Source organism: Drosophila kikkawai, chromosome 3R, assembly GCF_030179895.1.
Source record: "Drosophila kikkawai strain 14028-0561.14 chromosome 3R, DkikHiC1v2, whole genome shotgun sequence".
NCBI classification, from domain to species: Eukaryota; Metazoa; Arthropoda; class Insecta; order Diptera; family Drosophilidae; genus Drosophila; species Drosophila kikkawai.
In genome coordinates this window covers 17,405,309-17,432,330 of record NC_091731.1, presented here as the reverse complement: position 1 = coordinate 17,432,330, position 27,022 = coordinate 17,405,309, and the positions used below count along the sequence as shown (strand labels likewise).

At 42.6% G+C, this 27,022-nt stretch overlaps 6 protein-coding genes across 12 annotated transcripts in view; 3 read left to right on the top strand and 3 right to left on the bottom strand.

Moving 5' to 3' along the window:
* The window catches only part of osa (trithorax group protein osa), a 30,773-nt gene extending 22,164 nt beyond the window's left edge, over positions 1-8,609 (bottom strand). For 5 of the 7 annotated variants that reach the window (XM_070286404.1, XM_070286411.1, XM_070286408.1 and 2 more), the window contains exons 1-2: positions 8,528-8,609; positions 6,354-7,433 (exon numbers count right to left, since the gene is read on the bottom strand). In XM_070286404.1, the coding sequence (XP_070142505.1) occupies positions 6,354-7,286 (933 nt within the window). In that variant the 5' untranslated portion in view covers positions 7,287-7,433; positions 8,528-8,609. Of the gene's footprint in view, positions 1-6,353; positions 7,591-8,331; positions 8,497-8,527 lie in introns of those variants that run through there. The other 2 variants (XM_070286406.1, XM_070286405.1) reach the window with 2 other exon arrangements.
* A 919-nt stretch (positions 8,610-9,528) lies between these two features.
* On the top strand, positions 9,529-14,943 carry Pxt (chorion peroxidase). The gene is made up of 9 exons (XM_017182086.3): positions 9,529-9,576; positions 11,809-11,950; positions 12,092-12,867; positions 12,946-13,372; positions 13,442-13,769; positions 13,828-14,002; positions 14,063-14,221; positions 14,283-14,602; positions 14,674-14,943. The coding sequence occupies exons 1-9, from the start codon at positions 9,544-9,546 to the stop codon at positions 14,738-14,740; spliced, it is 2,427 nt and encodes an 808-aa protein (XP_017037575.2). The 5' UTR covers positions 9,529-9,543; the 3' UTR covers positions 14,741-14,943.
* Positions 9,615-11,026, bottom strand: LOC108085389 (UDP-glucosyltransferase 2-like; the record flags this gene model as incomplete). Its single annotated transcript, XM_070287162.1, has 2 exons — positions 10,762-11,026; positions 9,615-10,552 (listed from the first exon to the last, which is right to left on the bottom strand). Coding segments are annotated over exons 1-2 (1,065 nt in total), but the record flags the coding sequence as incomplete, so codon positions are not given.
* A 1,668-nt stretch (positions 14,944-16,611) lies between the features above and the next one.
* Positions 16,612-17,244, bottom strand: Atg8b (Autophagy-related 8b). The gene has a single exon (XM_017181966.3). The coding sequence runs from the start codon at positions 17,124-17,126 to the stop codon at positions 16,764-16,766; it is 363 nt and encodes a 120-aa protein (XP_017037455.1). The 5' UTR covers positions 17,127-17,244; the 3' UTR covers positions 16,612-16,763.
* A 246-nt stretch (positions 17,245-17,490) lies between these two features.
* Lgr1 (Leucine-rich repeat-containing G protein-coupled receptor 1) lies at positions 17,491-25,308 on the top strand. Its single transcript, XM_017181958.3, has 18 exons — positions 17,491-17,658; positions 19,939-20,428; positions 21,096-21,250; positions 21,313-21,387; positions 21,466-21,543; positions 22,120-22,194; positions 22,251-22,316; positions 22,390-22,458; positions 22,513-22,587; positions 22,643-22,760; positions 22,819-22,988; positions 23,046-23,228; positions 23,286-23,438; positions 23,678-23,823; positions 23,883-24,111; positions 24,166-24,361; positions 24,425-24,621; positions 24,688-25,308. The coding sequence occupies exons 2-18, from the start codon at positions 20,096-20,098 to the stop codon at positions 24,851-24,853; spliced, it is 2,484 nt and encodes an 827-aa protein (XP_017037447.1). The 5' UTR covers positions 17,491-17,658; positions 19,939-20,095; the 3' UTR covers positions 24,854-25,308.
* Positions 25,309-25,717: 409 nt separating this feature from the next.
* On the top strand, positions 25,718-26,470 carry LOC108085407 (uncharacterized). Its single transcript, XM_017181975.3, has 3 exons — positions 25,718-25,897; positions 25,986-26,129; positions 26,206-26,470. Exons 1-3 carry the CDS (start codon positions 25,742-25,744, stop codon positions 26,269-26,271), a joined length of 366 nt encoding a protein of 121 aa, XP_017037464.1. The 5' UTR covers positions 25,718-25,741; the 3' UTR covers positions 26,272-26,470.
* The last annotated feature ends 552 nt before the right edge of the window (positions 26,471-27,022 follow it).

Below are 27,022 nucleotides of genomic sequence, written 5' to 3'. Positions count from 1 at the left end.
TAGCATTTTCTTATATATATATATTTTTGGTTTTTTAGGGTAAACTTAAAATATTACCCAGGCATTTAAGAATTTAAATGTTGACAAATTCTATTAAGTTTTCTTTTTATTTTGACAATTATTCTAAATTTGTCTATCAAGTTCCAAATTAGAATTAGAATTTCACAGACCTACAATTGTATTCTAAACTGTGCCAGTCCTATCCAATCAGTTCAAATTACGGAGCTCTGTCCTGAAGGAAGAGACGCATAACTTAGGGCAGGGACACGAGTAAACGGGGCCAGAGCAGGGGGGTTCGTCCGTCCGTCTGACAGTCGATTGCCAGCCGTTTCTGGCTCTTGGTTCCGTACTCCGTGACCCGTCACAGCGCCAGAAGAAATCCACTTGAGTGGAATATAAAGTGAAACTTATGAACACACACAAGCACACACAAGGAGCGGGCGGCCAACCAACGACAAAGTTGCAACACAAAGCCGGGGAAAAGGAGCTCCGAGACGGAGACGACACCTTGCCTAGGAACGTAACATGGCTTGTGCTGCTCCGTGTTCTGTGCTGCGGTAGACAACTGGAGCAGGACGATGAGCAAAAAACAAGCATGCATGTGGTTGTATATATAAGTGTGTGTGTGGGAAAGAGCTTTGGATGCCATTAATGAAAGGATTTTCAACTTGACGTGGTGCGACAAGGCGGACCGAGTCGCAAACAGCGCACCCCGTCTGACATAGCAAGTGGAGAGGCGCTTGCCAAGCTTGCACAGACGAGCACTGTTCGCCCTCGTCCTCGCAAACACCGACCAAAACCCAAACCCATACCCAAAAACCCCCCTCAGCGGCATACACACACAAATGTTGCTGGCAACATCACTGCGAATGCCACAGCCCGGAGTAAAATGTGGCAATAAATCTAATGGAAACTCACAGCCAAGGAGGGAACGAATAAAAGAGTCCCAGTGCATCCAGCTTAGCTTCTTTAATGGTATCTCTGGCTTTTTCTGAGGTTCTGACTATCATCAGATTTCGAGAATTTTTTAAGGAAAATCACACAACAAAAACATAAAAAATAATTCATAAAAACATATTTGAATGGCTCAATAGTTTATCAAATCTTTAAAAATAATAAATTCCTAGTTACATTTTTTGTTAATCATTTTAAAAGATATACATATATGTACGTTTAAGGTTGAGGGTCTTGTCTCTTTCTATTCAAAAATATATTTTCCTTTTTTTCATAATGGTACTAAATTAAAAGGTTATAAATATATTTTAACTTATTTTCCGCTAGAAACCTACTACAAAACACTGCCATCACTGCACCAGGCCACCGTACATATCATAGTTAGCCTGACCAAAGGAAAGGAATTGCAATGCAAGGAAAGGAAGCCAGAGTCGTAGCAAGAACCAAAGCCAGAGGACAGAACCATATAGCCAAAGCCAGATCCCGTCGTTCGGGCAACGAGCACAAGAACAACAATCGACAGCAACGACGACGACGGTCGGTCCACTGCAGGGTGACAGGAAACATGAATGGATGGTTTTCATACTCGGTGTGCGTGTGTATCTGTGTGAGGAGCGACCGAACGATCCAGCAAAGGAAACGAAACGAAACGAGCCAGGCGCACCAACGAAGCCAGGCAACGAGAAATAAAGTAAAACTGAAACGAGAAAGGGGCTAAATGCGGCAATCCCAAGTCTTTATACCCTAACTTTTATTTCACTTTTCTATATCAAAAATATCGTATCTTAATCATACATTTAATTTAAACTCTGTACAAGTTACACGTAATATCAGACATAAATATATTAAAATTCGAAGCGCGTCACAAAGGGCTTACCAAGTCTAAAATACTCTTTTGTGACAAAGGGTATAAAAAGGGAAAACTCATCATGGATGAAAATCAAAAGCAGAAACGGCAACGGCAACAACGGGCGGGGTAGAAGCTGAAGTGGAATTTGAATTAATGCAGCAAGGGTCGTACGGTGGCACAAACACACACACATACACATTTCACAGCCAGGCGTACAATGAGTGTAACGAACGAGCGAACGAACGAATGACGGTTGGAACGTCGGTCGGAATTACGTTCAAGAGTTCATGGAATGGAGAGGCACAAGCGGAGGACCAGGAGCTGAAAGCAGGGACTGCGGCAGGGGCTGGAGAAACAACTGCCTGATGGTGGTTCGGCTCTGGTGATGGCGAGAGATGGTGGTGGGTTTTCCAGCTAAAAGCCGGCTACATGTATTAAAATATCGCGGGAACAAAAACAAAGCGCAGCGCACACACAGCAGCCAAGGGAGTGGTCTTCTGCTTCTTCTCCTGCTCCCTGCTCCTGTTCCTGGCTTTATAATTTCATAACCAACAGACACAGATATATACACACACAGAGAAACACACCCACGGACTGACGTACGGGAGGACAGACAGGCAAGGCCTGCATATAAATTGTGCGAAGGGAGAAAAACGTGGCAAATGCGATTTCGAGGCAGAAAGGTAAAGCCGGCAGTTGTAAGGGTTGTGTGTGCTGTGCGGATGAGGAGGTGGCTGTGGCACTGGCAGCGTCAGTAGAGGAGGAGGAGGAGGAGGGTGGCAATCAGGAGGGTTCAGGGACGTCCCTGCCCTGCAGGCTCTGCCGGGAATGGAATTATGTACGTGCACAACTCGAACGAGCGTAATTTTTAATACAATGTCGCACACTCTCCACGCGCCCATTCACAGCAGTTGCGGAAAGATAAACAACTGAAAATGCAATCATGCCAGCACCGGCAACTGTCGCAAAATAAGCGATTATTTAGTTTTGCTTTTTTTTTATGAAACTAATTAAATTGAATATTTTGCAATACAAATGCTTGTTATTATCAAGCTTGAATTAGTAATAATTTTAATTTTTTTTCAAGGGATACAAGATATAGGAAAAGATATTGTAAAAGAAAGCAAACAAAGATTTTTGGGGAGGTATGAAAAAAATAAAAGCCCTGATTGATTGAATGCAAAGAAAGGCTCAAGACTCAAATAAGTTTTAGGAAAGCCAAGAACCAAGGAACTTTGAGAGCGAGAAAAGTAAAACGAAAGATGGAGAGGAGGCAGAGCAGCGCCAGGGACAATAACAGTTAAGGCAACGGTTTTGTGTGCTCCAGATTTTGTAGGTCAAACTTTAAAGGCACTCCAATACAAGCTACACCCAACACACACACATACGAATAAACAGCATAAACAAGCCGGCTCACAGACACCACTCTCTCGGAAAAAAATATAAATAAAAACAACAACAGGAGAAGGTAGACCAGGAAGAAGGCCAAAGGGAACACACAAAGACACAAACAGAGAAAGAGTGGTTAATGCAATGAAGAAGTGGAGGTACGGCCTTTTCCCTTTTTCACTCATCGCCGCATAAATGGCAACCCAAAAAAGAAGCCTCTCTTTTTGGACTCTTTAAGGTCTTTAATGTATGCAAAAGTGATGTTTTTGTTCTTGTTCTTGTTGCTCTTCAGCTTGCTTGCACCTGTTGACCTCAAAGGAGAATCCAACGGTTTGTCGAACCGTTCGTCAAGGAGTCTGAGCATAACAAGGATGTGTCACCGATGCGAAAGAGGTGAGAGGAGGAGATGAGCACCAAAAGAATGATAGGGATACGAGGGGAGTGAGCACAGCGCAAAGGCATATCATCATCATAGTCGAGCCCTCCTCTTTTGACTGTGCGCGGTTTCACTTGATTTTCATTTTTATTTTGTTTTGGTTTCTGCTTCCTCCACAGCTTGCCGGCTAACCCCCTCCTCCTCTGCCTCTTCATTCACCTCCTCCTCCTCCTACCCAAAAGAATGAGTGCGAGTGGGAGAGGAAGGCGGCAGAGTCAGCTGTGACAACAACAAGTTTCTCTGTTATTGCCTTTGATTACGGTGCCTACTTGGCCATTGTTGTTGTTGCTGCCATTGCCGTTTCGGTTGTACCTATTGTGGATGTACGTACATGACGTACATACATATGTATGAATGTATTTATTGCATGCACGCGTAAGTCACACTCAGCCGGCAATTTGATTTCTTTGTTTATGCACACAAACAAACACATGCCGGGGCATAGCAAGAGTGGGAGCGGGAGGTAGTAGATAAATCAAACACATGACATTGGATAGGAGCTGCTGCTGTTTTTACTCTTTTTATCTCGCACTACAAATACTTATACACCCATTCACCGGTATATATGTATGTGCATATGCCCCTAAACAAAAGCTCTCAAAGGTCGCATCGCATCCCAGATGTCTCTAACCTTAGCGGATCACTTTTGATTTGTGTGTATTTTCACATATACTGCGTTTATGGGAGATCCGATTCATGCAAACATTTACAATGCAGTCAAGGGCTACATGGATTTTAGATTCCATTCAAAAAGTTAACATAAAATCTATGAAGTGCAAGCAGTGTGAAAAACTTTAAATTGCATATATAGGATGCTATAATGCTTTACGTAGTCCCAATGAGAACTGTGAATTACCGTGGCAACAACTACTGCAATCACGAATTCATGCTCTAAAAATATCGTGAATTTATCGCATAAACTTGGAAATAGATTTGTTTATATATTTCCCTTGGCTAATCGTCGGCATCAAAGTTCGTTGACTCGCAGCGAGACGAGACATCTGATTTGATCATCTCATTTCTCCTTCTTGATTTGATTGGACGACTGTGCATAAAGTGTGCCAAGAGATATCGAATACACGGAATCGGGCCACTGATATCAAAGCGATTGCTAAGGTAGCGCGGAAAAAACACTTCACTACCCCAACTAATAAAGCAATTAACCGGTTTCCATATAAATCGAAACGTGAAATCACATCACGTGCATCGTGGACAAGGGGCAATAAACCAAACATTTAATACAGCAAAAAAAAAAAAACCTCACAGTCGCATTATTGCTTCATTTTATTATTACTGATAGCAAATCTTGGCGGCATTTGAGGGATTACAATGGGAACTTAGGAGTAATACTAGATAAGTTCCAAATTTAAAATGGTTTTCAGTCCAAATTTAAAAATAAGCTTAATAACAAGTATCTCAACAATTTTCCAATCATTAAAAGCTACATTTTAATTGTAAAAAAAAACTCCTCCTCCTCTTTCCCCTTTTAAAAACCCCCTAATGTTAATGGAAAACTAACAATCTCAAACATTTGCAAATAATTTATTTTTTAACTTATTCCAATCAGATTCAACCAACAATGGCCTCGATAATGTGAAGAAAGGGAGAAGCGAAAACCCTTAAAAATGTGAATGAAATGCCTCAACATTTTGTGTGTACGAAACTCTTTCTGGTTCTTGTTCTTCTTCCTCTTCTACATTTTACCGTTGCGGTGCGGCCTTTTGTTGTTATTATTGTTTTGCTGCGGCAAGTGCCGGCTCTTGCTGTCCGTCTCCCTCACACAGCCGGCGGCTCACCCAACAACACCCGGCACTTAAACAGCTAAATGTCAAGGGGGTGGGGTTGAGAAAGAGGATGGGGAGGAGGGGGAGGAGCAGGAGGGGCAATGGCGATGGCGAAAAAGGCGCGGAATCTCACAGTACAATGTTTTTATGTGTGTCAGTGTGCCTGTCTGCTGTTTGTGTCTTTTTTTTCCGCCTTCGACTTGGCAAATCTTTAGTGAACTGAATGAAGTGCGACCAAGACGAAACCCTAAAAAGTAACAGTAAATATTGCAGCCTCCCTCCCACACACTCACACAGCCAGCCATACATGGCCACGAAACGTGACGAGCCCCCGTCGCAGGAATGGGTGTGGGGTAAAGGAGATAGCTAGCATAAAGGCACCAACAACAACAAGAGGCCTGCACATGAAAATGTCTGGTTGTGTGTGTGTGTGTGGGGTCGATGGAATCAAAATCAGTGTCAATGTCAAAAAAGCTTTAAAAAAAAGAGGGAAACAAACCCATAGGAATAAAGACTACGATAAGATCCGCGGGTATTTAGTTCTTAATTTATGATGTAAGTAGGAGGGAGTATTGACTCCCGGCACTGAGCTATTAAATTGTGTCAGACACTTAGGCGTTTTGAGTTCAGTGTTCAGATAAATGATACAATTGTCACAAAAGTTACTTTCCCAGTAATGCAGATACTTTATCCCATAGATATTTAAATTTGAGTAGCCTATATATAACACCACCTAAGAAGTTATACATCCGAAATGCTCGGATGTATCCATTCAGAGACAATACCCCAAGTGTCTGCTTAACCAAAAAGTAGGAAGGCGAATTAAATGCTTTAAGTAACAACTTTATATGGAATTTGACCAAGACAAAAGCTAGCCCATCTTGGAAGGCACTGCCTTATTGTCCTGTGACCCCTTGTAGTCCCAGCTTTGTTGACTTACCGGTGGTGGTGTCCTATACTGCTGCGACGGTCCCAGCTGTGGACTGTAGGGTCGTGGTGGCGGAGCCCATCCTCCCTGTTGCGCACCGTACGGCGATGGTTGGTGCTGCGGTGGCGGCGGTCCGTGTCCTGGCGGAGGCGGTGGCCCGCCTGCCTGCTGCTGAGCCGCTGAAGCGGCGGCCTGCTGTGGATCATAGCTATTGGCGTACCGGTGCTGCGGCGGAGGCGGCGGATTCGAGGATTGCAGCAGTGAGTTTAGTGTGGGCGTCGGTCCTTGTGGTGGCTGACCGGGAATATAGCGCTGCTGCTGGGGCGGACGATTCGGAGAGCCACCCGGTCCCGGTTGCTGTTGTTGTTGCGGAGGCGGCGGCTGTTGCTGTTGCGGATGGGGCTGCTGCTGGGGCTTGCCACCTGGCAAAGGCTGGCCGTAGCGGTAGGGGTCCATGTTGGGATCGGCGTGGTAGCGACCGTACGCCGGATGCGGGTGCGGAGGCGGTGGCAGGTGGGCGTACTCCTCCTTGACGCCGGGCGCATGCTCAGGTGCTCCTCCTGGCGGCGGTGGTGCCGGTCCGCCGTGGTGCTGCTGTTGCATGTGAGGCGGTGGCGGATGTTGTTGCTGCTGGTGCAGGTGATGATAGTGCATGACCGCCGCCGGATCCGGCCCAGGTGGACCACCCGGTGCCGAGCCAGGTGGCGGTGGTCCGCCGTACGGGTGTGGGGCAACACTTTGCTGCTGTTGCTGCTGTATGCTTGGGTCACCGCCATTGTTGCTGTTATTGTTGGGCGTGGGCGGGCCAGAGGTGGGCGGTGTGTTACCCGGTCCACCGCCTGGAGCTGCTCCAGCCGTTGGGGGCGTGGCCGCTGGGGCGGGGGCTCCGCCAGCAGCGCCTCCCTGCTGCTGCTGCGTTTGCGGCGACTTTATTTTTTCATTCATGGCTGCTGTTGCTCATCGGCTGCTCCCGATCTCCCAGATGTCCCAGATGTGGTGTCGGTTGAGTGGCGGCCGGGGGAGCACCAGGAACCACCAACAACGCTGATGATGACGACGACGACTGCGGCGGCGATTTTGAGGTTATGTTAGCTGCAAGTTATCAAAGACTGGGATTAGCATTATGCATTCGCGGAGCCCCAACTGTTTGCCTTTGCCCCTAATGAGGCAGCAAGCGCACCACTGGGCTTAGAAGTCGGGCGGGGGAAACATAAATAATTTGTATTCGTTCATGGCGCTGCGCTGTTGTGTATTGAAAAGTCCGCTACTAACACTAACACTAACACACACACAAACACTCGCTCGCTCGCTCACTCGCTGGCTGGCTCGAACGGCAAACACCAACACCACAACAATTTATTTCTGCCCGCGTACTTCGGCGAGCATTGGCAACCCTGTTCGGCTCTCTCAACTCGCTCTCGCTAGCGCGCCCTCTCTATTTCTCTCTCTTTTCACATTTGGCGGCTATACACGCACACGCCGTATCCGTCTCCGTCTCACTTGCACTTGCTCGCTAACCGGGCTGCAGGCATACGCCGTTCTCGCTCGCTCTCACGCCTGGGAAACGAACGAAACGGACAGTAATGATTTTTCGTAATTATTTTCTTTCTATGCCGATTTTTCGCGTTTACACGATACGAAAGGGGCATATATCACAATTCAATTTTTCAGACGATGCGGCATAGCGATTTGGCGTCAATTGTTAACTTGTCCGGTTTCGGGTTGCTTTTGGGGCTAACCTAACGATTTATAAATAATTGCCAGCCGAGACGAGAGTCCGAGCCGAGCCGTTTGTTGCGCGTTCACTTTAACGCTGCCGTACCGCTGCCTTTGCCGACGATAGCTATTGGCTTGGGAGGTTTTCCGTTTTGGGTTTTTGGTTTTGCGTTTCTGCTTTCAGCGCTTTTCTGTGGTTTTTCGCCAAGATGATGCAAGGATCTGCTCCGACATCCAATCATTTGCATATGCATACACAAACACACACACTCACACATATACAGCCTCCGCGACTGCACCGAGAGAGACAACTGAATTTTTCACTCGCCCTCGGGCGAAAGTCCGGCGTCCGATTTTTGTTGACGCATTTCTCGAGCGGCGGTGCGGCGCGGGGCTTTGTTTCGGTGGCGTTGAATTCGCTTTGCGCCGTGGCTTTTTCTCCACAAAAATCTACATACACGCACACTTACACATAGAAGAATATTCAAACTTTGACAAAACCGTCCGCAGACGAACTCGCGTGTATACCAAAATCAATGTTACCAGATGCAGGTCACCTTAAATATCTCAAGGCAAATAAAAGGTGCAGAAATTCAGCTTTCGCGGCATCTGGGCACACTAAAAGCCCAATTTCAGTCTGGTACCTTTGGTCGTTTTTCGTGACCAACATTGCCAGATCATCGGTCTGGCCAATTTTCTCATGTAGAATGTCAAATGTAAGTAAAATGAGTAAGCTAACATAGAAATGCTCTCGATCACAGAATAAAGCGTAAAGTATCATGTATCCGTTCATTAACTGATGAAAATTATGCTCTCCCCTAAAAAACCGAACAAAAAAAATGAAATTTCACCATAAAAAATATACACCTGGTATTCGAACCACACCTGATATTCGAACCTCATCTGATACTCGAACCGCATCTGATACTACAACCTCTGTTCACCAGAATGAGTTAACAGAGTTTTGCTAACAGAATTTTGAGTACGGAATTTCCAGAATGAGAGTAACAGAGTTCGATATTATCCATATATTTTTATTAAAAATAAAAATTTTTATTGTGATATTTTTTTAAACTTTATAAATAAATTACAAATAATAATTTAAGAGAAATTATAATATCTGTTTTTTTTTTGTTTTTATGTGATCATAAAAAATTTTTAAAAAATATTTAAAATTAAATTAATTTTAATGATAATTGTGGACAAAAATTCATAGAAAAAGTATTTTGCATCCTATTGTTTCTTCTTAACCTTATCACATTTCCGTAATTCTTTGACTTTGAAATATACCTTATAAAGCACCAACCCAACCAGGAGAGGTATAACCACAAGTACGGCCAAAGTGTCCAGGCTGTGGAGTTGCACAAAGTTGAGGTCCCTGCTGGCTGCGCTTAGGTAAGGAGCTCCATTGTGCCGGATTATGTATTCCGTCCACCAGACTGCACGATCGAGAGAAGTCTCCTGTTGGTCCCGAAATCGCTCCGAGATGGCAGCCGATGCCTCGGCGAAGCTGGCCGAAGTGAGCAGTGCCTGGATGGCCCTTTCCAGATCCGACTGCTTCAGATTTTTCACATTCAAGCCTAGGCCGAATCCCAATTTCTGGGCTCGAAGCACATTTCTAAACTGATCGAAGAAGCAGGGAAGCCCCAAAAAGGGCTTGCCGAAATACACACTCTCCGTGATGCTCAGCTGCCCTCCATGGGAAATGAACAACTTGACATTGGGATGGGCCAGGATGTCCGACTGTGGATACCAATTTTTGATCAAGACATTATCTGGCTTTCCCGGCAATTGATCCTCGAATTTCCACAGCACTCGCTGTTTGAGACTAGCAAACGTTTTCACCAGCACGTCAAGAGTTTCCTGGGAAAGATCGGTGCTCTTCATATTCGATCCCATGGAGAAGTAGATAACGCCATCGGGTGAATCCTCGATAAATTGTCTAATATCGTCTGGCAGGGGCTCCGGCTGGTGGGAGATGTGCATTCCGCCGACCTCGATCATGTTGGGCAAATAGGGTCGCGAGTGGCTCAGGGAGAAGTGATCACCCAGCAGAACCAACGAAATGCTGTTTATTGCTTCGCTCATGGTTTGCTTTGCCTCCGGAAAGTACTTGTCGTACAACTTCTGCATCGCTGGCAGGTGTATGAAATGCCGATGAGCTTTCTCAACAAGGTATTCGTAGTGATTGGCCAAACGTTGAGTGAAACTCATCCGATCAGTGCAGGAGGACGTCACCAAGGGATTATAGCTGATCGGCGATACATTGCCCATAGCCTCGTCAACCGTATAGTGTGTTCCGAAGCTGAGGAATCCTGCAAGGCTGGCGTTAAAGTGCTGGGCAAGCCCATAAAGTGTTTCCACCAGTTCCATCTCCACCAGCACAAGATCGAAAGTCTCCCCTGATTTGAGAAGCTCCTGGACACCGTCGTCTTCCAGTGTAATCACCACCAATTTGGGTAATATTTTATCCCAGGAGAAATTCACTTTCATTTCTAGGAATTAAAGCGGATAGATAATTATTTAATCTTAAGTGTTATGTGATAGTTGAAACCTTATTGTGTGCATAATCTCTTTTAAATCTAATCAGAAAACTTTGAATTGTTCCCTAAAATAGCCTATCTTCTCTCTTATTATAAATGCTGACCTACCTTATCATTTAGCTAACTTAACAACCTGACCATTTTTATTCGAAAAAACGTACCTTCATGACACTCAATCAGTTTTGGTATCTCAATAAAACGTATATTGGGTGTGGGAGTATTTGCAAATGCATTTATCACTGTCACCTGGTGACCCCTGGAGGCCAGGGTCTTCAAATATGTCTTCATAAATCTACATATATTGTGATGGACCCGGAAAGGGCAGAGTGGCCAAGATCCTGGCACTGTCCGTTTTAGGTGGACACGCGACCAAAACGAAAACCGCTAACGCAAAAGAGGCTAATGATCTCATCATATCCGAACAAGTTCCCGGTGACGACTGATTTGCTATCGCTGGAAATAAGCCAAGTCTCGTAGAATTAGTGAGAGCGAGAAAGCTTTTGGAGAACAAGGAAAGAAATTACTACCAAAACAATTTTTACAAAGAACAACATAAAAGTATATGGTTTAAAAAAATAATTTAAAAGAAATTTATTTTCGTTTATTTTTAAATAAAATGTAATTGTTTTCTATTTTAAATTGGAATATTAGAAATTTTATAGAAGCAGGCGAAGCAGTTCAGTATAATAATAATTAACTATAAAAATAGACAAAATATATGTTTTTAAAATTCAAGAACTTGAAGAAAATTAAAGGAATGATTTCAAAATTTAATTAATAGCAATAACAATTGCTATTATTAGTGCTATAATTATCATTATTAATTATTGTAAATTTATTTTATATTATTTTTTAAAATATTTATATACATATATATATTTCTTATAAAATAAATCATGAATGCAATTATTTCTTGAATATACTAGATTAATATTAAAATAAGCTACAAGTTAGTTGCATATTTCAAAAGCTTTTCCATTTTCAAATATCTAGATCTAGCCTGAAGTAAGCTAAACTGGCAACACATTTCGATTTGAAAAGCTCTAAGAGTATTTAAATCTTATCTTTCAATTTGAAAAGTTATCCCGCTCTAAGCTCTATGCTTATTTAATTCCTATCTCCGATTTGAAAAGTATTATCCCCGCTCTAATGCTTAATTAATTCCTAATATGAATCGCCTTTTGTGTATTTCGCTGCTGTGTTGTCAGATTTTAATTGCAACACAATTGCGCGAATCCGAAGCAGCGGCATTTTCCGTGCGCCAAAACCGATTTAACGAAGATGTCGACGACCAGCAGACACCAGCGCCAGTGACCACTTCTCCAAGAACCACAAAGAAACCCGAACCAGGTGAGGGAACATTAAGTAAAGTAGCAAAAACTACAGTTATCTTTGACAAAGCTGGACAGAAAACGGATCTTTTCTGGTCTCTCCTTTGCTTGCACTTGTCCCATGCTAACGGTTTCCGGCTCTATGCTTGACTCGCTCTAGCCACCAGCGCTTTGCTGAAAAAATGTCAACCGTGCGTCGGTGTGAAATGCGTACCCAAAATCCAGTGCCCGGCTCATGTTCGCATGGAAAGCCATGAAAAGCCACAGATTTGCGATCTGCCAGCCGGGCAATTGGGCTACTGCTGCCAGACGGGCCAGAACCACACGGCTGCGGTTAGGGAGCGGACAGTCAGCAGCTTTCCCGCCATCCTCTCGCCCGCCATTTTGGAAGAGGCAAGGCGCAATTTCGAGCACCTGATGCACGGAGTGGCGCAGATTCCCGTGCGAAGAGGCTTCCCCGACTTTGCGCACGGCCTGGTCTTCCATTCGACGGCCAACGATGATCTGCAGAACTTTGCCATCTCGAACACTGCCATCCAGCAGGTGATCACAACCCAGCTGTTTGGGAAGAAGGAGCAAGTGCCCGTCGACGATTTCATCACTAACAATGTGCCCGTCCAGTTCACGGAGACGCCGCTGGCCCAGCACTGCCAGCCGCCGCCTGTGTGCCGGCAAGTGAGCTCGCCTTATCGCAGTTTGGATGGCACCTGTAACAATCCTCTGCCGCGGCGATCCCTGTGGGGCGCCGCTGGTCAGCCTATGGAGCGATTGCTGCCCCCCGCCTACGAGGACGGCATTTGGACGCCGCGTGCTCACTCCCAATCCGATGGCAGCCCGCTGCTGGGAGCTCGCCAGATATCCCGCACGCTGCTCGCAGACGTAGATCGTCCGCATCCGAGGTATAATCTTCTAGTGATGCAGTTCGGACAGGTTTTGGTAAGTGATTTTGTGTGGGATTAGAGACCTGCAGCTCCTCTTCTCATACATCATTTGTAAATGATGACACGTTTGCAGGCCCATGACGTTACGCAATCATCCTCGGTGCGTCTGGAGGACGGAAGTCTGGTGCAGTGCTGCTCGCCGCAGGGAAAAGCCCCTCTGAGCCCGCAAGAAAGCCACTTTGCCTGCATGCCCATCATGGTTGAGCCGGATGATGAGTTTTTCTCGGCCTTTGGAGTACGTTGCTTGAACTTTGTACGCTTGTCATTGGTGCCCAGTCCCGACTGCCAACTTGGCTATGGCAAGCAGATGAGTAAGGTCACGCATTTTGTGGACGCCTCACCGGTTTATGGATCAAGCGAGGAGGCATCTCGCGGCCTGAGATCCTTCCGAGGCGGCCGTCTGCGAATGCTAAATGATTTTGGAAGGGACCTGTTGCCATTGACCAACGACAAGACTGCATGTCCCAGCGAGGAAGCCGGCAAGTCCTGCTTCAACTCGGGTTAGTTGTAAATTTTAGAAATTTATGGTTTTATAGTTTGTAATGCTTATGTTTATAATCAATTTTTAGGCGATGGAAGGACAAATCAAATCATTTCGCTAATCACACTTCAGATTCTGCTGGCTCGCGAGCACAATCGTGTGGCGGATTCTCTGAACCAGATAAACCCATCGGCCAGCGATGAATGGCTCTTCCAGGAGGCTCGACGCATCGTCATTGCCGAAATGCAGCACATTACGTACAGCGAGTTCCTGCCCATAATCATTGGGCCACAGCAGATGAAACGCTTCCGTTTAGTGCCATTGGATAAGGGCTATGCCCGTGACTACAATATTGATGTGAATCCAGCTATAACCAACGAGTTCTCAGGCGCTGCCTATCGCATGGGTCACTCCAGGTGGGAATTAAGTGTTATGAAAATGTATGTTTTACAGTTTCTCTTACTGTTTCTGCAGTGTCGATGGCAAGTTTCACATCCGTCAGGAGCAGGGTCACATCGATGAAGTGGTCAATATACCGGATGTAATGTTCAATCCTTCACGAATGCGCAAACGCGAGTTCTACGATGACATGCTGCGGACTCTCTATAGCCAGCCGATGCAACAGGTCGACAGCTCCATTAGCCAGGGTGTAAGCATTGCTTTTATAATTTTCTAAATACTTTTTAAACATTTAATTACTCCCGAGCAGCTTAGTCGGTTTTTGTTCCGTGGTGATAGTCCCTTTGGCTTGGACCTGGCTGCCATAAATATTCAGCGAGGACGCGACCAAGGTCTGCGCAGCTACAACGATTACCTGGAGTTGATGGGCGCAGCCAAGTTGCATAGCTTTCAGCAGTTTCCCAGTGAGGTGAGTTTTTCTTAATCAACTCTTTTTAATTAATTTTTTTAATCATTATATTTTCAAATAGATTGGCCAGAAGTTGGCTAGCGTTTATCGCACACCCGATGACATTGACTTGTGGGTGGGCGGCCTCCTGGAAAAGGCCGTCGATGGTGGTGTTGTGGGCGTAACCTTTGCCGAGATCATTGGCGACCAGTTTGCGCGTTTCAAGCAGGGTGATCGCTACTATTACGAATACGACGAAACGATTAATCCAGGAGCCTTCACCCCTGCTCAGTTGCAGGAGCTGCGTAAGGTGACGCTGGCCCGCCTGATCTGTGACAATTCCGATCGCCTCACACTGCACGAGGTCCCACTGGCCGCCTTCGTACGAGCCGATCATCCTGGGTAAGCGAAAAATAAAAAGCAAAAGCTGAGCACAGCACTTTCTTTACAGCATCTTCCGTTTATCTTTATAGCAATCAAATTATAGGCTGTGATGATCCCAACCTGCCGGCTGTTAACTTGAATGCCTGGCGCACTTAGGTTAATTTTTTAAATTCATTTTTAATTTATTTATCGAGCTTTTAAACTGTATTTAAATTCCGCCAAATTGTATATCCCCGTTTTATGTAACTGCTACTGCGGCTTAACAAAGAAACCAAAATAAAAGCAGTTTGGAATTGGAACCATCTCCGCCGTCCGGCGATGAAGCTGATTTCCATTGCTAATAATACGCAAATTGAGAACGCTTTTTATTATTATATGTATGTGTATTTGTTATTTTCTCTTACCACTGACTCCATCTGTTTGTATATTATATATTACATTGTTGCTGTCCGGTGACAAATATTTTGCCAGATAACCCAAAAGTTGTCATTTATTTTCGGACACTCACTAATTTCTTAATTCAATGGACTAATTTGTGTCTTTTTTGCGCTTCTGTTACTGTTATGATATATGTATGTAAAGTTTACAGCTGAGGGGAAAGTAGTAGTACTAACAATAATATAACGGATTGTACAGTAAACTATACTTACCGTTTTCGATTGGGGCTACAAACAGGTTGATGGTGTTTTTGTAAACTTATTACGTCGCATACCAAATATTTCCAATAATAATTTCAACAACTTTAACAAACCGTACAATTATTTCAACAACAACCATGAACGAGCCCGGGAATACTTGAAAAATATACAATATTTTAACAAATTCCCCAAATAACAAAGTCTTTGCAATTCCAACAATTTCAACAATACTTTTAATTACTACAATTTCAACGTTTCAACAATACGTTTCAACCTATCACAAACGAAACTCTTAAACAAAAAAATTTTATTTTAATACATAAAGTTTCTTACTATTTTACTGCTATTATTTTGACCGCAACTGTATTGATATTCGGTTTGGATTATCTAGTCAATTAGTAGCTGGTTCGCATTTGTAAATAACATGATATGCAAATCGTAAGCTAAATTAAAATGTATAACACAGAATATTATCAAATGTCTATAACAATTTCGCTAGATTTCACAGTCAGCTGTTGTGTGATGATGTCTTGTTTAAGTTAGATATTTTAATATTTGATTTTCTATTTTTAAATTTCTTACGTATGTAAGTCAAGTGCACTTTTAAGTAACGCGAATTGCTCTCCTTGTAATCCGTGCTGTTGAACTAGTTGTTTGATTATTGGTGTACTTTTTACCTTTAGAACATGTTTACTTACTTTTTTGAGTTAAAATTTTTCCAATATATTTAGTATTATATTATATTAGGATTAAAAATATAAAAAAAAAACACCACAAAAATCATATTGACAGAATATGAGAGCTTGGACATGTAAATAAATATTATAAATAGATGACAGAATGTGAGCATGAATCTGGTGTGGGTTGTGGGTGGTCAATAGTGGAATAGTACCTAGTACTATCCCTACGATTCTAAAAACATTTTCGCTTAAAAGTTTCCTTTGCTAATCCAAGCGTGTCAATTAGTTTGTCAAATAACTTTGTTTTGAATGCAATATCTAATTCAAAGCCAATCGAAATCCCACCCAACCACCATCGCTGGTCGAGTGCCTTCCGCCGAGATTTTATTGCATGCTTTCAGAGCACAGAACGGCAGCACACTTTTGGCCGATTTAAACTGGTTTTATGGCTCATATTTTCACCAATTAGTGAACTTGGGCAAACCATCATAACAACAAAATGCGCTGCGATGCCTCTGTTTAATTTGTCGCAGCTCTAAATGAATGAGACGGGCCATCGATTTCTGAATTATAATTAAGCTGTGAGTTCAGTGCTAGCTTCTTTTTTTTTTTTTGAGCGAGCGCTTCAATTAATTTCTGTTTTTTCCACCGACCAGCGACCAGGGGCAAGGGATTAGCCAGCCCCTTCCCAGAAAGGGGAAGCACATACTGTGATGATTATTTAACCCAGCACGAGTCGTCGGGGATGACGAAGCCACTGACGACGCTAGGGACAGTCGAGTCACTTTATTGATGAACTTGGCAAAAGGCGTAAAAGTAACTCAACAAGGCAAACGATTTTGGCGGGTTAAACCCGAGGGTCTATTGACGTCCGTAGACGTTCTCATCGGAATAGGAGATATAGAGGAAGTCGTCCTTGTCCTTGTGCTCCAGGTAAAGGGCTCCCATGGTGGCCGATGTTGGCGGTATCACGTTGTTCACGAAGAAGAATAAAGCCATGTCAGGCTTCAAATTGATCCGCTTGCGTATTAGGAAGTAGAACTGGCCCAGAGTCAGATCGGTGGGCACCAGATACTTCTTCTTGTCCAGGTCTGGATGACGGGTCTTGGGCGCCTTCTCAACGATAACGGGCACCCGGTCCGGATATTTGCGCCGGATCTTGTCGCCCTCGTTGCGGCGCCTCTCGAAGGTGTGGTCCTTCTTGTACTGAAAGATCATATCCATTTGGACAGGTTTATGGTTTGAATCGGAGCGAAAGAATATATTTAGTTTTGGATTTGGTTTTTGGCTTCGAACTATTATTCCTGGCTGAATATTTTCCAATGACAAGGCAGCTCGGTCTCTGAACGCACGAGTGTAAAGGCAAGGCCTCCTGGATAGCAGCAGTTCAAGGCTTTGTTTTGCAGGCCAACAGGTGGTCTCATGAAAGGGAAATCTTTCACCTGAAACAACCGCAACAGCAGCACAAATCAGTGCCCACACAAGCACACCCAGTCGCCCTGTACAGTCCATATACATACATTGGCTGCTCGGAGCTCGGCCGCAGCTCGTGGACGAGCTCTCATTTCGCTATCGCCACTTGAGCTGCTCGGTCGTCGTCGCGCTCGGCAGGCAGTTCGTTTGCTCGTTTCTGACAATAGAGTTCCTACAGTTCGGTGGTCGAGTGGCTTCCGCTTGGGTGTTAATCCCTAACTGGTCCTCGGCGCAACAACGCAACAAGTAAAGACGTCGTAAAAAAAAAATAAACTCAATTCCGGTGAGCAACATCATGTGTTCAGAAAATTGTTTACAGAGGAAAAGCGGAAAATAACCTACATATATATGTGTGTGCATGTGCGTGTGTGTGCTAAACATTACCAAACAAACCTCCTGACCAAATTTACCTCCAAAAGCCAGAAAACCCATCATATTTCCTGTGATATATAATTTATTGCATGATCCCGAGTGCTGCAGAATTAGCCATAAAATTAACAAAAAGTCTACTTTCGATTTTAGTGGCGATAAGCTATGTATAAATATTGGGCAGCTAATCTATGGTGTCTGTGTCTGGCATATAGCAGCAATTACTAATTAAACCCGTGGGGTGTGAAACAAATGGCAGATTGTATTCCGTAATCTCGGAGGTAATCGCCTTAAAAGCTGTATTGTTGTTGGCAGTGTAGAGTGCACTGAAAAGTCTAAAATCGCTGGGAAATTACACTGCATTGCCTACACTGTGATTTGTGCTGTGAAGTGTAATCGAAAATGAATGATTTTGTGTGATGTCGAAGGCATTACCATGTGTCCGCTAATGCGTAGATATTAATAGACTTCGAGAGTTGTTGCTAGCTTCACAGATATTTCGATCTTTTTACACATTTTGATGAATAACAACTTGGCCAGGAATTTACCGAAATGATAATAAAATGAAATTAACCATTAACATTAGAGCAGTGAGACAGAAAGTTGTTTTAATTTATTTTTGGGCCACTCAACTATAACATTCTAATTTGATTTATGGGCTACTAACTTGTTTTTATAATGTTGTTAATGCGGCAATTAACAATAATTCGTTAAAAACGACACCAGCAGGGACCAGAGAGTATCCAGAATGTCGCTGAAATCGTGTTCATTAAAAGAGAATCGCTTGGAAGATATATCCTTTTATGTGCTCATCTTATGTGCCTCCCCGCAGAAAATTCAAGGAACTGGAAAATCTAGCAATTAGGGAAATTAACTTCGTTTTCCAAGTGCAAAAAATCATTGATTCGACTTGTGTGTGTGTGTGTGCTTTGATCTAGATTAAATTAAATCCGAAAACTGCTAACTATTCGCTCTTGATTTAAATGCAAACAATCAGGCGAGCTGCCAATCAAGCAAAATATTGTGTAAATAATTGGCTTAACTCATTTTCTTGGCTTTGTTGGTGAAACTCAACACACACAATGATTTTATTATTGTTTCTGTAAACGGGTTACGTCATGGCCACCAGATTTTTGTCACTCAATCCGTTTAATCGGCGGAAAATCTGGTCTTCAGAGCAGGGTTCACGGCAATACGCGCATTCCGCGGCAAAGGCAAAGGTGTGAATTAATTAAAATTGTTCCCTTCGCAGAGTGGGGGAGTCGATAGTCAGATTGTGCACTTGTTCCGGCCGAAAGAAAAAGATCGAGGCAATAAAGCTATGTAGATGGAGCAGAGAACACATGCGAGAACAAATATTTGTTAATTAAGCCGCAGGAACCCACCAGCCACCAGTACACCTGTCGGCGACCGTCTTTTGAGGTCTCTCTGTCGCCATCTCTGTCTCTGCTGGAGATAAGCGAATAGTAGTTGGGGCCTGGAGTCTCCTAGGAACTGCTGCGGCCAGATCCCAGCTCCCAATCTCTCTGTTTATGGGATCACTAATTACACGCAACTGAATGTTTCAATTAGCTGGTGAGAACTAAAATTAAGCACAAACAGAGCTGTAAAGCGACTCGACGGCTCGTGGGGGGCATTTATAAATTAAAAATAAATATCTGTATGTCTGGAAACGTGATATGTGATATGATACTGATACTGTGTCTAAAAATAATGCAATAGCTTAAATATGAGTTTTATGCCTGTGATAACATATGTTAATTAACAACCCAACCGACTCTCAATGATATTTGCTCTTTTGCCTGCTCTGTTTGCTCGCCTTTTCCCTTCCCGAGTCAGTGTCCTCACTGTGTCACAGGCTTCACTGTGCTGCCATGGTCTTGTCCAAAAATGATTGCTTAAGAAATTCACCGCAAATACCTACCTGTTGTGTGTGTGATTTCGGTTTTACGATTGATTTTGTCGTTCGCTTTTGTGCGGATTTGAAAATCAATCAAACACGCGTAAGGCAGCACAGAACGTGACCGGCCAATTCACAGGCTGCCAAATATCTTGGGATCGGATTGGATCGGCTTGGACTTGATGCTATTTAGACTTATCATTAGGCAGCCTGTCGTCGTCCAGCTTGATGGCTTTATTAGGCCGTTAGTGACGCACACAGAAATTGAATCCTTTCTTCCTTTGCTCCTTCTAGGCTTCTCCTCCTCCTCGGCGTTCAAGATGAGCAATTGAAACGAAACCAATTAGAAGTGATACTTCATAGAGGCAAAGCAGACGGATATCTCTGAGCAAATGGGCCGCCCATTATGTGCTTAGGATCGTTGGACGGAAAGTGCTGCTGACAGAGTTCAATGGGTAGAAGACAAACAAACTGGGTCCGGAGGAAGGGCCGTGGGCAGCCAAAGACAGCCCTAACGTGCTTGTCAATCGGCTTTCTATTCCGTTTTCTCTTTGTCTACCACTTGTTGCTCGCCCCGCTTTGTGGCCCGCATTGCGTATACGCCATGCTGGCTGCCGAGGGGCCCAGCGACGGAAGTAACTGTCACGACATCCACCACGGCTTCGATGTACCCAGCAGTCTCAATGCAGTGACAGAGGCTCAGGGAGGAGACGCACCTATGGCCGTGACATTGACGCCTGCCCCCTCCGGCTGGAAGTGCTGCTGCTGGAAAGCACCCAATCAAGTAAGTGCAGTCACCTATATGTGTGTTTATAAATACATGTATGTCATGCAGTGCCCTTTGTGTTCGCGTGCAAGGACAGCGCTATCACTTAGCTGTGAGATTTAATAAAATGGAAGGGTTGAAAGGCTAATACAAAGCTGGGTTTTATGTTTATAAATAGGGATACAAATTAAAATGGCTTTGAAATGCATCTAAAAGTATACAACTAAAGATATAAATATAAGTAAAATATTTAATTTTAAGGCCGTAGATTGCAAATCTCTAAAGTTTTTTCTTATCTTCGTTGAAGCTTTAGTTCTCAAAGTTCAATGATTTATTTATTCGAGAAAGCGACAAAAACCTTGTGTATGTTTTTAGAATCCCTTTTAAATGCGTCTAAAAGTATGCAACAACACGTGTTAGATATAAAATTCTTTGTAAATTAGTTTATTATACGCTTTAAGATCAGCAATTTGCAAATCTCTAGTGATTTGTGATTATATTTCTCTTATATTCCTTGAAGCTTTAGTTTTTAAAGTTACCTTTTTAATACTATTTGCCTGCAAATTCTCTGTAAAAGCTTTTGACAAACTTTTGTGAAAACGCCAGGAACCCCGGCAGATTCCACTTAGGAATTAAGTGGGAAATGAAGTTAATAAAACAAACCGCTTCCACTACCTATCCACAGGGCGAGGAGGTCGAGTGTCGTTGCGAGGGCGATGCGCTCACCCGAGTGCCACAAACGCTGCAGTTGCCCATCCAGAGATTGACCATTGCGTCGGCGGGACTGCCTCGCCTTCGCTTCACAGGATTGAAGGTCTATGGGCCCACATTGCTGGATGTGTGAGTACATTAGGGATATCCCGCCCACACATACATATTGATAGCCACTTTGATTTCGAAAGGGCCTTCACCGACTGTCTGAAGCTCGAACTGATACAGGACGGCGCTTTTGCTAATTTAACGCTGCTGCGCACAATGTAAGGCCTGATTGTAATTGTGCCTAAGTGGCTGTTTCCATCACACAGGGTCCCTTTTTACCTCCTTTTCCTTTGCAGCTACATCAGCAATGCACCCAAGCTGACCTTTCTGTCGAAGGACGTCTTTGCCGGCATTTCGGAAACCGTGGAAATAATGTAAGTTCCCCCTTTTGACAATTGCCGAAATCTGGCCTTAGATTAGGGTCCCATATGGGGACACATCTGTGCGATTTTATGCCTTGAGGCAGCAGAAGGGGGCATAGCATGTGCCATTAATAAATAATAAATAATAAAGTAAAAAGAGTTCGTTATTTAGTAGAGGCTAATGGTTACGGGAAAGTTTGTTTTACATTAGGGAAATCATTTTGAATAAAAAACAATAATATAACTGAGTAGGAAAATTCTCCATTTATGTTAAAATATTGATAAAATGTACTACAATTGAGATAATTTAAAACAGTAATACTTTTTTTCTGCTGTACATTTCATGTTTTAATTAAATTTAAAGTCTAGCAAAACTTTAATTAAGCTTGCTCTAAAGCCCAATGTATTTGCCAAAGAGCTGCAGTTAATAATAAAATTCCAAAAAATATAATAGAGTGCCTGCAGCTTGTTTACCATTACAAAGAAGTTTACCATTTTTTAGAAGTACAAACCTGTATGGTGGGCGAGGTGTACATTTCAGGGAGGCATACGTGTGTTGACTTATCATTGCATATTTTTTATTTTTAGACGCATCATAAACAGCGGACTAACCAGTGTCCCGGACCTGGGCCACCTGCCGCCGCATAATATTCTGCAAATGATGTGAGTTACTGGAAATTGCAAAACTTTAAAAACGGCTAACTGAATTCTCTCCCCAGAGATCTCGATAATAATCAAATCACTCGAATAGATACTAAATCCATAAACGTAAAGACTGCCCAATTGTACGTATTGTATAAATTGTTTGCCCCGAAATTTCTCAGTAATCTTTTGAGAACCTTCTCCTAATCTTTATAGTATTTTGGCAAACAATGACATAAGCTACGTTGATGATTCAGCCTTCTTTGGCTCGAAGATAGCCAAACTGTAGGTATATGCATGTGAGATGATTTTAATGATAATAACCTGTTGTTGTTTTAGCTCCTTGAAGGATAATCGAAAGCTCACAGATATGCATCCAAATGCCTTCAATGGCATTATAGATATAGCTGAACTGTAAGTGTTTCTACTTGAATTTAAAGCCTCTTAACCTTTGTTTTTCTTTTTTAAGCGATCTCTCCAGCACCTCGCTTGTTGGCCTGCCTTCAGTGGGTCTTCAGACCATCGAAGCTTTGTACATAATGAACACTCACACCCTTAAGACCATTCCTTCTATATACAACTTCAGGGTGAGTAGAAGCAATAATCCTGATGAGGACTAAGGTTAATTTTGAATTCCCTAAATAGAATCTACAGCGTGCCTATCTCACGCACTCCTTCCACTGCTGCGCCTTCCAGTTCCCATCCCGGCACGATCCCCGGCGACATGCCCAGCGGATGCTGGAGATTGAGAAATGGCGGGAGCAGTGCAACAAAGGCAGCCGCAAGGAGAGGTCCCTTCTGGATAACTTTGAAGCGTAAATTAAATATAAATTTGTTTAAATTAAATAAGATACTAAAGCTAATCTCCGCAGTCAGCCGGAGGATTTTGGAAGTTTCGGTAGCACCGAACCTTCGGTGACAGAGATAACCCCCTATCCCTACGCTTCCGTTGATTATATGGCCGATTCCACCAATCTGGGCTACTTTCATGAACAGATCACCATTAATCCAGATGATGACCAGTCAGCTGAGTTTTGTGGCAACTTTACATTCAGGTGAGAAGGGTCATACTTAATGATTTTGATGATTAATTTCTATGAAACATTTTACAGAAAACCAAATATTGAATGTTATCCCATGCCCAATGATTTGAATCCCTGCGAAGACGTCATGGGTTACCAATGGCTACGCATTTCCGTGTGGATAGTAGTTGCTCTGGCTGTGGTGGGCAACGTGGCAGTGTTGACAGTCATTCTATCGATAAGGTAATTGGTTTAATTAAAAATTTGAATAAGAGAAACTAGTGGGAACCTGAAAAAATGCTGCTAAAATAAGAGAAACTAGTGAAAACATGAAAAAATGCAGCTGGAAATAACGGTATTCTCTTTTAAATTCAAGCATTTTTTACAACTTTTATTAATTTTAAAATACCCTTGAAAGTTATCTCTTTTTATTTATTTATCATTCAATTTTGAAAACAATTTTCAATGCTTTCCTGTTGCAGACCCGAGTCGACGCCAGTACCTCGCTTTCTCATGTGCCATTTGGCCTTTGCTGACCTTTGCCTGGGCGTGTATCTGCTGCTGGTGGCCTCCATCGATGCACATTCCATGGGGGAGTACTTCAACTATGCCTACGACTGGCAATACGGTGGGTTTCTAATTATGGTTGCGGTTTTCCTTTATTAACTCTGTGTTGTATTCATGCAGGTCTGGGGTGCAAAGCTGCTGGATTCCTCACTGTGTTTGCAAGTCATCTGTCGGTATTCACGCTGACTGTGATTACCATCGAACGCTGGCTGGCGATTACGCAGGCCATGTATCTAAACCATCGTATTAAGTTGCGACAGGCGGCGCTCATCATGCTTGGGGGCTGGCTTTACTCCATGTTCATGTCCTCGCTGCCGCTTTTTGGTATCAGCAATTATTCCTCGACCAGGTGAGTCCTCGAGCTTATAACAGTTTATACTGGTGCTGAGCCTTGCCATTGTAGCATCTGCTTGCCGATGGAGAACCGAGACGCATTCGACACCATGTATCTGATTGCCATTCTGGGCTGCAATGGGGTGGCCTTTTCCATCATAGCTGTGTGCTATGCCCAGATTTATCTCTCGCTCGGCCGGGAGACGCGTCAGGCACGTCAGAACAATCCGGGCGAGCTGAGTGTGGCCAAGAAGATGGCGCTTTTGGTGAGTGTTTACTTAAAATAAGTACTTAAAATATCTCATAATCCCTTCCCCGTATTTTTTCAGGTATTTACCAACTTTGCCTGCTGGTCTCCCATTGCATTCTTTGGACTCACCGCCCTGGCTGGCTTTCCCTTGATAAACGTGACAAAGTCCAAAATATTACTTGTATTCTTTTATCCGTTGAACTCGTGTGCGGATCCCTACTTGTATGCCATACTGACGTCCCAGTATCGCCAGGACTTGTTTACCTTGTTGTCGAAGTAAGTGGCTTAAAAATATTATTCCCTTACAATGTTACTTATTAAAAGGAAACCTTTTTCTTTCAGAATTGGTCTGTGCCGGCAAAATGCTTTGAATTACAAGCACAGCTCCTCGGCTCAGGCCACCACCCGCTTCACCATCCATCGGCACAGCTCCCTCACCTGCAAGATGCAGACAGGCATAAGCGTCGAGGCGCAGAAAATGCTGAAGAATGGCGAGGACTATGTTTAAGAACGGAAGCTTGGGTATTCCAAATACACCTCCTTCCTCCCTGTTGTGATATATACTTGTGTATACTATTGGCGTACGCTCTCTCTTTCCATCCCCTTCTTACGTTAACTGTTCCAGTATTGTTAGCATCCCTAATTGATGATATTTTAATGATATATGTAAGTTTGTTAGTCATTTTGTGTTATTTATATCTAAGGAGAGTTAAGAACTATAATTCTTTGATTGCAAATCGGTAATATCTACAAATTCGTGTAGTTAAGCAAACTATAAATGTCAAGCCTGCAAATAATACCTATATTTCTCAGATTTCAAATCTAGAGTCCAGTTTGTAAATGTTTAGATGTGAGATAAATGTATAAGTGCCCAGTATTCGGTATATGATATTGATGGATTCGCATTATAAATAAAAAAACATACATTCATATATTGATGTCAAAAATATAAAATTAAAGGTCTTTGAATTGCATTATTATTATTATTATTACATTTATTAGAAAAAACGTTCACTAAATATTTTACCTAAAATATTTTATTCCTTAGTTTTTGGGAGATTTCGAAGTGATTTTAAACTAAAAGTGGGTCTTTAGGGTTAGTACAAAAATTTAAATTAGTTTAAAAATTAATATTGAAAAGCAAACAACGTGATTTTTATTAATAAAGAACAGTATTTGCACTAAAAAAGTTAATTTAAAATTATATTAGACACAATTTTACACCCATTTTACTTAGTATTTCACACAGGCTCGTTAGCGCCATCTGGATTTGATTGTCAGAAAATGACTCTCAAACTGTCTGTTTTACGAAGGCAAATGTCCCAGGACATTCTCGCTATCCACCCCTGGTGAACAGCTGATTCTGAAAAGGACCAAACAACTAACAACGGTTATAATGCCGCGTCCTGCAATATTCGTTCTTTTCTGTTCAATAATTTTACTAAAAGCCGCTTATGGCTACAAGGAGTTGCACGGCCTGAATGGAAAGATTTTTCCGAAGGCCGCCACTTTTAACTTTCCCGAGTACGCCTACAAGGAGACCAGCAAGAATGTGAGTCCTGCGAATATATTGATTTTTCTGCCTCACTTATTGCCTTAAAAACCTACAAAAAAAAAAAAAAAAAACTAAACACAAACAGGAAATAACATACCATGAACTGGAAGTGTCCTGTGACCAGCATGTCAAATGCGTGAACCTTAGTCCTGTGGGAGTGGCTAAGATCAACTGTATCCGGCAGTGCATTTCGCCGTCCTGCTATCAGGACATTTACGCCTTCAATGAGGTAAGAATGAGCCAGAGTAAGATAGAGAGAGAGTGGGTGACCATTCATTCATATCCAACCTATTGTTATCCTGTAGCTGGAGGAAGGCGAGATCGATGCCAGGCTTAACTCCTTCAAGGGCTGCGTCATCCAGCGGATGTAGCAGCGACCGCAGCTGTTCAAGGAGTGCTTCATATTCAAGTGGTTGGAATTAACCGGCATTACGTATTAAGTTATGAATGAACTTGAAAGAACTAAGTCATTTGATTGACCTGTGGCCGCAGGCAGGATTACTTTTGTCTATAAGAGAAGGAAATAAATTTCAAAATAAATTAGTATTCATGCCGAATGTAAATACATTTTTAAGTTTGTATCGCTGACCAAACTTAATTTCAATTAATTAAACTAAAAACTATGTATATTTAGAAATAAATACATTTTCCACTGAAATATTAAACTTGTAGTTGTGGTTTGGCCTTCAAGAGATGCGTTTTTAAAAGCCTGGTATTTCTTAAAAGTAAATAATGCAACCAATTATTATTAAATGTAATTTAAAAACTTAAAATATTTGGTGTTTTTAAATCAATTTAACGTATGCCGAGTAAGAATGGTAAGCCCTTTTTTATTTAAATAAATATTTCGAGATACAACATTTTTAAAAATAGATGAAGTAGGTCTAATATTATTGGATTCTTAGAATTTTAATATTTAAGAAGAATAATTTATTATTTAATATACATAATTTTAATTTCTATATCGTATTTTAACATTTTTTATAAAAGGATATAGAAAATAGAAATCAAAAGTGACCAAGTAATTCCAGAAAATATATGAAAAAGATGTCCAAAAAATATTTGTATGCTTAACATAAATATAATACAAAAACAACAAAAAAGTTTCTTAAATTTGATGCC